At 42.7% G+C, this 12,055-nt stretch overlaps 1 protein-coding gene across 5 annotated transcripts in view; it reads left to right on the top strand.

Annotated features, from left to right (window-relative positions):
• TRABD2A (TraB domain containing 2A) overlaps positions 1–12,055 on the top strand; it is a 72,447-nt gene that overhangs the window by 41,409 nt on the left and 18,983 nt on the right. For 4 of the 5 annotated variants that reach the window (XM_081894381.1, XM_081894379.1, XM_081894380.1 and 1 more), the window contains exons 3-4: positions 6,685–6,831; positions 10,177–10,351. In XM_081894381.1, coding sequence (XP_081750507.1) covers positions 6,685–6,831; positions 10,177–10,351 — 322 coding nt within the window. The remainder of the gene's footprint in view (positions 1–6,684; positions 6,832–10,176; positions 10,352–12,055) is intronic. The other variant, XM_081894382.1, reaches the window with a different exon arrangement.

The following is a 12,055-nucleotide window of genomic DNA, read 5'->3' as shown; positions in this document are numbered from 1 at the left end:
GAGAGGCCGGCGTAGCACATCTAAGGAAGTGCACAGCATCTATGCAGAGAGTCCCGCTTTTCTTCTCAGTGCTTGGCACGAACCATTACCATGACAAAAGAGGATTATTGACTTTCATAGCCACCCTGCCTTTGATTCGAGGATCGCTTTGATTCAGGGCTAGCGGCCTTCGCTTGCAACATTCGGCGCCCGAGTCTCCTGCATCAGGTGAAGAAAGGCGAGTGCAGAAACGGATCCATTGTGCCAGAGTACCCACAGCGTGAGTGGCTCGAGTGAGTACGGCAGGTCGAAAGGATCCCTAGAGACTATAAAAACAGCCGAGAGGAGAGTAAGACCTTCTCTCCCTGAACTATAATTCAGGGAGCTGAATTGCTTTCCAAGCGGAGGGTGGGGAAGAAACAAACACACACACAACACACTCTGAGCTAGAGAGAGAAGATGAGGCAAACGGATCAGATGGAACAGATGTGGGAGCTTTTGTTGAAAGGCCTCAGAGGCTAGCGGGGTGGCGATAGGCTAATTTGAGGCGCATAATGCCGGGGCCCTTTCATATGCAGAGCAGTGCTTTGATCCGGCCTGGATGAAAGTGATGAAAAGTGGAGAGGATGGCTGGGGGTCTTTTGTCTTTGACAAAAAAGGCATCTGCCGAGCTCTAACCCTCTCATACCCCACCCCCTTGGCCTAGCAGGCTGCTCCAACAATGCTGGCAAAAGGGACAAGTGTCTCCCCACCCCTGCCCTGACAGCTGAAGAAATCTCAGCCAGGAGAATGAAGCCTGGAGCACTATGTTGACTACAAAGCTTAATCAATTTTTTCCACACTACCAAAAATTGGGGACAGGGAGGAGGGAGAGATTGTGCTGGAAATAGGGAGTTGGGGTGTGTGTGTGTGTGTGTTTGTGGGGGAAGGTTTCAAATAAAGTTGTTACTTTTGTTCTCCCAGTGCATCCTTTCAGAAGATGCTTTGATGTTGGTGTGAATGCGTTTTAGTAGGGATGGTGCATCCTAGTTTGGGTTGTGGGTGGGGTGGGGGGTGAGAAATATTTCTGAAAAGGCAACAAACTTGGCTTGGCTTCCTGCAAGCCAGTCTCAGGAAGGTTTTGGAATAACAAATGCATCACAGTGTAAGGGAGCAAAGGGGGGGGGAAAGGAATCTGTATTCTGTGCAGTTTATTCGGGGGATAACAATAACAACAGTTGTGTGGGGTTTTGTTGTTGTTGTTGTAAAAGTGTAGTATATATTCTGGTTAGTCAGTTCACACTTTCCAGCTGACTACTTCTTCCTTGCCTAACTTCCCTCCACTTTTCTGTTAGAGAGCAGCAGCACTACCTATATGCAGAACATCTATTGGGAATAGATTTCCCAATATCGAAAATCTGCTTTAGTGTTGCAGAATTGCTTATGCAGGACATGTGTCGATGGCCACTTTTCATCTGGGGCTATAATTAGTATACTGGATTCTTTGTAGGAGGCCCAACCATGAAATGGCATGCATGGCATATAATGTTTGTAAATTCTGTTGTATTTCCCACCGTCCCGGGACATTATAACCAGTTTCACCCCAAGTACTTCTCCGAAAGACTTGAGACTTTCTGCTTACCCAAACTAGAGTATTATACAGCTGCAAGAATGATTCTGTTAAAAGACCCAAGTTGTCACCTTGCTTTAAGGGTGGGTCCGCTGAATCAAATACCGACATTATAATGAAAAATGTGGATGGGGCAAGGAGACCAGGTTCTGTATCTTATAGTATGAAATCGGTCTTTTGAACTATTTTCTAATTTGGCAGTGTAGGGGAGGTAAGCTTGAGGGTGTTCCATGAGGAATTTGGAGTAGAAAGGATATTATATGGCTTATTGGGAACTTTAAAAAAATGTATGATGGGGAAGTTGAGTGGCACGGTGCATTTTTCACCCACAGATTTTCTGGGCTGCTTTTGAGGAAAAACTCCATTTGTACTACATCTTATTTTGGAAATTGCTGTATTAGGTCAAAGGGAACATCTAGTATGTGCAGTTACTCATGAGTTGTGTGACATGTTTGTAATTTTTGTTAAGTAGGCATTTTTGTGGCCAGTGTTTGCCATGCCCAGGCTCAGTGCAGACCTGCCGTGAGAAAAAGTGAAATATAGGGAGGGAGTGTAATGTAATGTTAAGTGAGGGACATTGGGGAAGTGTGGCTGTGGCTTCGTGTGGGACACAAGGGCACTTTGTGATAGGGGAAGGAGGTGTGTGTGAGAGAGGCAAGTACAAACCAGGCCTAAGCCATTAAATGTTTACAATTCAGGTAGGCAAAGTGGTTTAGAAGATAGGTGTGGAAGGAGGCAAGGAGATGAGGAAAACTATTTGGAGAGGTATGGGGTGGAGAAAATAATATCTGAGGTGCACAGCTGTATACGTAAACAAGGAGTTAAAAATATACATTATTTATTTTTACATTTTATGGATTTAAATACATGTCAGCACTCCTGATTCATATTGGGACCAAGGCACTAGGACAGTGTGCCATTTCCCTAAATAAATGCACCTCAGAGCTGCCAGTTGCCCATTGGGCAAAATGTAAGCAGTGTATATGGTACCTATATGGTGGCGCTGTGGTTTAAACCACTGAGCCTCTTGGGCTTGCCGATTGGAAGGTTGGCGGTTTGAATCCCTGTGACGGAGTGAGCTCCTGTTGCTCTGTCTCAGCTCCTGCCAACGTAGCAGTTTGAAAGCATGCCAGCGCAAGTAGATAAATAGGTACTGCTGTGGCAGGAAGGTAAATGGTGTTTCCATGCATTCTGGCACTTGTCACGGTGTCCTGTTGCACCAGAAGTGGTTTAGTCATGCTGGCCACATGACCCGGAAAGCTGTCTGTGGACAAACGCCATCTCCCTCGGCCGAAAGCGAGATGAGTGCCACAACCCCATAGTCACCTTTGACTGGACTTAACCGTCCAGGGGTCCTTTACCTTTTTACCTATACACAGAGGAAGCATTTTTACTGGGGAAACCGCTGAGAGGAGGGGAGTTGATATCATTTCTCCAATGCCATGCACTTGCTCCAGTTATACACACATGTGCCCATTGCACTTTTTAAACTTTAATTTATTGTATTGTATTAAAAAAAACTGCTGGAATTCTGATCTCAGATGTAGCAACACCAAGTCTGGTTTGATCCTGGAGCTGAAGTTGGTGTGGTACGTCAATCCAGTATATGTTCTTAAGTTCTACACACTAACTTCTTTCATGCTTCATGTTTAGTCAAAATTAAAACCTGCAAAGTTCTTTATTCAAACATTTTTGGGACAGCAGACTTGTGGACTTGCTCCACTCTGCTGGTAATTTCTAAAGGGTTAGTTTAATTCATTTTAAACAGAGCCAGCTTCTTGCAAAGGTCAATCTTGCATGGTTCACAAACTACTGCGGAGCAGGACCATTTTTTTTTAGAATCCTGTTCTTTCTGTGAAGAGCTCAGGGTGGTGTATCCTGTGAAAGTAGGTCAGGGTGAAATAATGTTTATTTTTGGGGGGGAGTGCAACTGTGGAAGGGAATATTATACAGATGTGGCACATGTTTTATGTGTGCAACGTGGGGAATGTGTGCTGTTTGTTGATTGGGGGAGGGATGGAGGTGGCCACACCTACTTTGGCCACACCCACTTTTGTCTTGGCCACGCCTTGGGTGTCATATGACCCCTGGAGGATCAGCTGGGAGGGATTGTGTCTTTGGGATTCCTCATCCCTAACCTCATCCCATATCTATCTATCTATCTATCTATCTATCTATCTATCTATCTATCTATCTATCTATCTATCTAATCTCTATCTATCATCTATCATCTATCTATCTATCTATCTATCTATCTATCTATCTATCTATCTATCTATCTATCATCATCTACAGTATCTATCTGCTATAATTAAGTTGTTTAGAGGTAGAATAGTGTAGTGGCCTTGTTTGACTGACCTATGAACCAGGATAGTCCCAGTTCATATTTTTACCTCACTAGGTAGCCTTAGGCAAAATGTTATTCCCTAGCCACCATCTGCAATATAAGGATAATGCTAATCTATTTAAGGAGTTGATATAATGGTTGTTAAGGTAATGTGTATGAAATGCTTGGACTCTCAAAGCACTATAGAAATGCTAAGCTGTTGCTTTCCTTATTGGAATTTTCTTTTTGAAGCGAATCATGAAAAAGGAAACTTAAGGATTTGGACTTTTGACACTGCGTTAATTTTTGGGACCCACTTCTCGATTAAGTTTGCATTTTATCCGTTCTGTCTCCTCTTTCCATTGGTCAAAACCTTTTGACAAAGGAAAAAACAACAACACCTTTTAGAATTCACAGGCTCTGGAATTTTCCCTTGTTATGAAAGCCTTTGACTGTAGGTCACTTAACTGTGTACCAAAGATAAACTCTTCACAAAGGGCACACTGTTTGACGCTGCACCTGGTATCGCAATCGCCCGACATGATAACGTTTGCTAGAACAAACTAGACTGGGAAGCTTTTAGGTTTTGCTTCTGCATAAAGGCCTTCCATTTATAACAGCTATTAGCTTTGTGTGATGCATCTGCCATAAAGGGACCACTGTTTACAAAACGTAAAAGAATATCAGTTCTTTAACTGCAACCTTATTCATTGCCTCGATAAGCCATATTGTACCCCATGTAGGTGCTATCGGGTTGCAATGGCACACACACACACATACAGTGAACTATGGCTTCATCTACATGGGATTCTGCTTCTATTCGCAGCAGAATCCTATGTGTGGTTACTCAGGGTGATATTCAACTATGTTTTACTCAAGAGTAGACCCACTGAAATGAATGGCCATGGCTAACTTAGGTGCATTAATTTCAGTGGGTCTCCTCTGAGTAAAGGTTTGTTCAGTACAGCCTTTGGACATAAATGCTGGTATGTTCAATGGAACTTACCCCCGGAATTGCCGTTTTAGAAAGGATATCTAGATTTAAGCAAGCCCCAGTGTGGAATGAGAACTGCACAATGCAACAGAAAAGTGGAGAACCATGGAAGCCTATAGGTGTAAGATAAAAATATTAACAAATTGATTAGTGGATTTCCTGGTGCGTTCTGAACATTGTATTCTTTGTGGGAAACTATTCAACGTATTAGTAACAGAAGATTCAAAATCAATATGCTGATGTAATACTGTCCCTAGCGTAGCTGCTACCAAATTAAAACTGCTTCTTCAACTTCTCATGCATTAAACTTCTACTGATAATCAAACTTGAGGTGAACAGCTAATCACCGAAATCCCCCCACTCTCTCATTAATGTAATTTTTCATGTTAAGCAAAAAGGCAGGTTGCAATCATGAGCAGAGTAATGGTGAAAGGGGACGGACTGCTTAACCCCCCCCCCCCTTTTGGACATCTACATCCTTGTCTTGGTTTTGCTTACAAGTTGCCCTTATATCCCTCTTCCCCCTCCCTACACAGGAAGACACACCAATCCCTACATACAGGTCCCAATATCTTTCCTCTGTTATAAGAGAGGCAGCTGTGGAGGGGAGAAGGAACAGTTTTTAGTGCGGGGGGGGGGGGGGAGGAGAGAATTAAATATCCCTTATTTTTCAATAGGGCTCTGCTCTGTGAACTGCCCTGAGACCCAAGGGTATAGGGCAGTATATAAATTCAAGTAACAACAACAACAACAATAACAACAACATAAATAAATAATACTCAAGTGTAGCCTTTCAAAGAAAGCAAACAAAACAAAACAAAAAACTTTCAAAGAAAAAAACCCCCTAGGGAAATCTCCCCACAACTGCAAGCAACACATAGTGTGGCCATAAGAAGTATATAGTGCACATTGTGGGAATGTTCAGGGAGGCAGGAGAGGATATATTATTAATATCCTTCCTAACTTGCCTTAGCAAGTTCCTTGACTTAGCAGAGTTTACATTCCCCCTTTAACGCACAGCAGATAGCTGGTTGCAGGCTTGAGTAAGCCTCTCACTATCATACAATTCAATACTGGTTAGTTCTCTTTTATTCCTCTTAAGAAGAATAAAGACACAACAATCTTATTTAAAGTCAATAAAAGTTTACTTATATCAGTTCATAGTTGGATCCCTGAAGGCTGACTTAGTTACAAATATATACATGTGGATCTACCCCATATGTATGGGGGAATAATCCCAGCGACTGCAAGCTAGCAGTCACTGCAGTTCATACAATGAAAGGAAGATGGAAAAAGAGAAAGTGTGGCAGCATGCCTTGTTCTTTTATTACCTGGACAGGTAAGGTCACACCCACCGCTAGTCACATGCAAAAGGAAGGATGTTCCAGCCCAGGAGGAAACAGGAAGTTTTCGACTGGCTGGACCAAACATCCACTATAGGAAAACAAGAAATGTTGTACAGTACTTGACTGCTCCCAGTAGATTACATCCCACATAAATCTTCCTCCAAAAAAGCTAGTCAGTCTTGCAACATACCAGTAAATGGCTCGTGCATCCTAATTGTTAGGTCATTAGGAGATTTATTGGTGTTAAGCCATAGTACTTCACATGTTGATAAAAATGATCTTTCTGTGAATTGGAGGTTTGGGTGGTTAAAGATACACGCAGGGTTTAGCTAAGATTTTTATCCTTTTATATATATATATATATTTCTTAGCTAATGCATTTAAGGACTTATGGGGAACTCTGCCTTTTCCTCCTTTCCCCCTTGCCTAGGTGATCTTTGCTTTGAATCAGACTCTTTTGCAGCAAGAGAATCTCCGAGCAGGCAGCCTGCAGATCCCTTATACAACAGAGGACCTTATCAAGCATTACAACTGTGGGGACCTCAACTCCATCATCTTCAATCATGACACTTCTCAAGTGAGTCTTGCCCCCGTCCCCTCATGCTTCACACATAACTGTTGACCAGCCTCTCCTGCTAGCTAGCCTGTATTCCCAACAAATAAGAGTATTTATAAGGAATACTTCTTTCTTTCTTTTTTGCAATTTTAAGTAGTGTGGATTTTTTATCTGTTTGTATTCCAGCCCACAATTCTCCTTCTACAAGTGTCTTTGCTGCTGTTTCATGATAAGTTTGCCTCTGATATGTTACAAGATGGAGGGATGGTAATAATAATGAGGGCACTGAATGTTTTTTGTTGTTGTATGAAAATAAAATTGACGCATTGGTCAATTTGGTACTTGGGGATAATACTGGCTCTTCTTTGACCCACCTGTATCAAAAAACCATTTGGAAGGGTAAGGTGAAGTTAGGGGACGGATATAAGTTCCAAAATATTGTGTGTGTGTTAGCGTCCACATTCTTGCCAGCTGACACCATTGCAAGAAGATGGAGACCAGTCCACTGTCATTCATGCTTCGGTCATGTCAAGATCGTGAATTGCTCTCATGTGCTCAGTGTGGGGCTCCCTTTGAAAGTGGTCTAATACATGGGTAGGCAAACTAAGGCCCGGGGGCCGGATCTGGTCCAATTGCCTTCTAAATCTGGCCTGTGGATGGTTTGGGAATCAGCGTGTTTTTACATGAGTAGAATGTGTCCTTTTATTTAAAATGCATCTCTGGGTTATTTGTGGGGCATAGGAATTCGTTCATTTCCCCCCAAAAAATATAGCTCGGCCCCCCACAAGGCCTGAGGGACAGTGGACCGGCCCCCAGCTGAAAAAGTTTGCTGACTCCTGGTCTAATAGATCCATCTATTACAATAACTACTACTCATCAAACAGGCATGGCTCGATATGAACATTCCATGTGTTTTGATATTAGCACTAGTTATACCAGTATGATTCCAGGACCAATCCAAGGTTCTAATTTTGTCCTACTGAAGCCCTCTGTGTCCTGAATATCCTGAGGAATGCCCTTCCTCTCCCATATGCTCTCTCAGTCCCTGAGCCTCTGCTCCAAGTGCCATCTTTTTGAGAACTGAGATTGTTCAGAACCTTTTATTTGATTGTGGCTTGAGAGCAGTGGAATGCTTTCCTCCCAAGTGGTTCAGTTATGTGCCTCTTTACGTCTCTCTTTGGAGACATGTAAAAAGTCTGTTCCCTTGGCTTCCAAGAGTGAACTGGACTATTGTATTTTTGACTGTCTCTTTCTGGCTTTGTTTTAAAATGGTTTTATTTTGTTTTGTTTTGAAAGGCATGAATGCCCCATAAATAGTTGAGAGCCTTTGATTAGCTGATGATGATTCAACATGCCAGCTGGTGGCATGGTTAGATATCTTGGTATTTGTCAGCGGTTTTGCCCCTGTGGGGCATTGTACAGGCGTAAATGGCAGGAGTTTAGCCCAGCTCAGGCCAAACCAATAAAAACCAGGGATACTAGCCACAGCATTCAAGGAAGCATTCTTGGACTAATAGACAAGACTGCATCAGCTGATACTACATGGCCCCCTATTAAAAAAAAAATACCCTGTTGCACTTTTTTGCTTGTCTGAGCATCAAATGGATTTAGTCTTGTCACCCAAAATTTCTCTTGTATTTTCTCTACCACTCTTGATTGCACAGGAGCCAGATTTGACAATATAGCTTTCCTCCCAAGTTCTGTTAATTTTTTTAATTTTAAAGTGTTTTTTTCATTGCAAATGACAGCGGACTAGCAAATTTGAACCTGCCCAATTAAAACCTCCCTAGTTAATAAAATCCAAAGTTTTCTCTATGTATTTTGTTACATTCTGCTTGCTTCTATGGAATCAGTCATAGCCACCACAGTGTAATAAAGATAATATTCAGAAATGAGCAGTTGGGTGCTGGCAAAGCGATGGATAGGTCAAAGGCAGTTTGATTTATGCCTTGACTGGCTGTCTCTGGTTGCTAATGGAAAGTCCCAATATGCTGATAAGTGATGCAGTACAGTTTAAACACTTTCTGCCATGTGGCTTCGTATAGATAATTTCCAGTCTTGCATTTTAGAGCCACTTAGCCCTGGGAAGAGCTGGCAACAGCAGGCAAATGCTGGATGTGGCTGGATGAAAGCACACAGCCAATGCAAGTTTTGCTTCCTTCTGCATGAATTGCAAAGAGGGAGCTCTGCGGTGGCAGCAAACAGTGTGTAAACCTCACCTTTTAGGTCCACTTCTTTCTTGTGCCAGAGCCTTGCATCCTGTGCATTTTCTTTCTTTCTTTAATGCTGTTTTTATCCTGCCCGTCTTTGCTTAGGGAAAATCCACGAACCCTTACAAGGAGCAGACCTAGCGACCTATGAAAAAATGCAAGGGTTGGTTGATTTGCCTGTTAGTTATTGGGTATGGGAGTACAGTGGTATATTGTTATATGTAGACCGTCTTGCAATACAGAAGCAACTGTTTGTTAGAAGCACCTACCATTGCAGCATTATAAGGCGCTGTGGTCTAAACCACTGAGACTAGGGCTTGCTGATCGGAAGGTCGGCGGTTCGAAACCCCGCGACGGGGTGAGCTCCTGTTGCTTGGTTCCAGCTCCTGTCAACCTAGCAGTTCGAAAGCACACCAGTGCAAGTAGATAAATAGGTGGCGGGAAGGTAAATGGCGTTTCTGTGCGCTGCTCTGGTTTCGCCAGAAGTGGCTTAGTCATGCTGGCCACATGACCCAGAAAAACTGTCTGCGGACAAACGTCGTCTCCCTCGGCCAGTAAAGTGAGATGAGGGCCGCAACCCCAGAGTTGTTCATGATTGGACTTAACTGTCGGAGGTCCTTTGCCTTCACTGTTTTAAGCTATAGAGCAGATGAGCGAGGACAACTCATGTTATGTCTGTGGCTCACTTAGACAACTGGCAGTGTGCTAATTCTAACCTCCCAAACCCTACACAACCTGTGCTGGATGTGCCATGTGGAATGCCTTGTTCACGGAGCTGCTGTTCTGTGTTTCTTCCTTTTTTTTCGGAAGAAAGAGCTGTTAGAGCCTTATATGTCTTGGCACCCTTTGCAATGGATCATGCTCTACAGGGAAGTCTTGTCATGTTTAAGGGACTAGGTAGATGTTTCTGACCCACATCCATTCTATAATTATATTCAGTGCCCACTTGCAGTGGTGACCAATAAACCAGAACAGGTATGAGGAAAGGTTGAAGATGATGACATTACATCATGTAATTTCCTTGCTTAAAAATATCTGGAGAGGCACAGGTTAGCCACAGCCTTATGCTCCTATAACATCTAGTTGGGCTCTACTATTCAAGTTTTATTTGTATTCCCTTTCCCTTTTAATTTGTACTTCTCCCTTTCTCACACAGGTCCCAAATTTCATCAATTCCACTCTGCCACCTCACGAACGCATCACAGCTCAGGAGATTGACAACTACTTCCGCCAGGAGCTAATCTACAAGCGGAATGAGAGGATGGGCAAGAGAGTTAAAGATCTACTAGAGGAGTATCCGGACAAAAGTTTCTTCTTTGCGTTTGGAGCAGGTACGTTTTGCTTGCTGTTGTTTTTAAAGGTCAAATGGCAGTCACATTGGCCTGGCTGGTTCTTCTTGATCAGGCATAGGCAAACTCGGCCCTCCAGATGTTTTGAGACTACAATTCCCATCATCCCTGACCACTGGTCCTGTTAGCTAGGGATGATGGGAGTTGTAGTCCCAAAACATCTGGAGGTCCGAGTTTGCCTATGTCGGTTCTTGATGCTGCTCAGACACAATATTTTTGTAACACTATGTGCTGAACCATTGGGACTTCCATTCAGAATGGCATTTTTGCATAGCACCATCCACTGTTTACTTGTACCAAAAATGTACCCATCTTCTGGATAATAATAATAAAATTTTTTATTTATAACCCGCCCTCCCCAGCTGAAGCCAGGCTCAGAGCGGCTAACAACACTAAAATAGTGCAACATTCTAAAAACATTATAAAAAAATAATTAAAATCAAAATTGATGGCAACCATAAATGGTTGTTGGAAATACAACTATTCTGTTCTTTTGGCTAACTGTGTGCTTCAAATCTGGAAGTCATTGCTTCATATCCAGCTTTTTCTTCTGATGCAAATGGAATAAGACAAGACATTTCTCCCTTCTTAACAGTGTACGGAACCATTATTTTCCATGTAGCTGTCTAGCCATTGCTGCGGCTTGCTATTTATAAACCATCTAATAGTTGTTCAAATCTTTTCCAGACCGGAAAAGAGTATTAAATATACGTGTGGAGAACTTTAAAATGATTTGTTCTTGTTTTTCCCCCCTTTCTTTTTTCTTGCTGTCATGATTAGAATGCCTTTGATAGCTTTTCGTTCCCTGTTTGGTGTTGAATCTCTATTGTGTGTGCAAATTACCAGATGCCAAGATGAGTCGACTCAACGATTTATTACACTTGTATGTGGTTTAGTAGATATCTCGCATGTCTAGTATTCTGACTGCCAACTTGTTCTCGCTATGTGAAGTTTCCATAAGAAGCTTTTCTAATTCCACAGTACCAGCAAAATGCATGTGGGTGTTAGTCTATTTTTAGTGAATGTCCTGAAGGGTCCAGTAAGATTTTAGCACGATCCATGAACGGTTATTATTAGTATGGTGGTGGTGGTAGTAGTAGTAGTAAATGCTATCTGATTAATCCTTCAAAGAGGCTCATCTAGTTCACCTTCTATCTAGAGGCTCATCTAGTTCTTCAGGGGCTTGTTACTGCATTTCTGACCCATAGGGACCTCCTTGCTCCTCTTCAAACCAGCAGATCTCCTGGAGGCCTTCTTGCTCCTATCCTCATTAGAACGAATGATTATGGCACCTGTCTTGTGTATGCTTCCCCTCATAAAACCTCCAGGCAGGGGCAAAAGTAGACTTTATTTCACCCGGGTCAAAGACCCAGTTTAGCACCCTTCCACATGCATTAGCGTACACACACACAGAGAGAGAGGCTGGGCGCCTCAGTGGTGCCCCTCTGGACGTTTCCCCCTGGCTAGCCCCCCAACCCCATAGCTATGGCTCTGCCTCCAGTCATTCTTGTACATTTTTGGTAGCGGGGGCGGGGGAAGTGTTTTTATTCATTTGAAAAGAAGTGCAAGAAATTGATTTCAGTTTGATTTAAATATATATTTGGTTTTAAACGTTTTTGTTTATAACCTTAAGTGGTCTTCATTCTTGATGGCATTATATGTTGCTTCAGGTATTTTACGGAGACA

The sequence above is a fragment of the Podarcis melisellensis genome (assembly GCF_964234715.1).
Source record: "Podarcis melisellensis genome assembly, chromosome: 17".
NCBI lineage: Eukaryota > Metazoa > Chordata > Lepidosauria > Squamata > Lacertidae > Podarcis > Podarcis melisellensis.
Note: the sequence above shows the minus strand (reverse complement) of the source record. Positions and strands in the feature narration are given on the sequence as shown.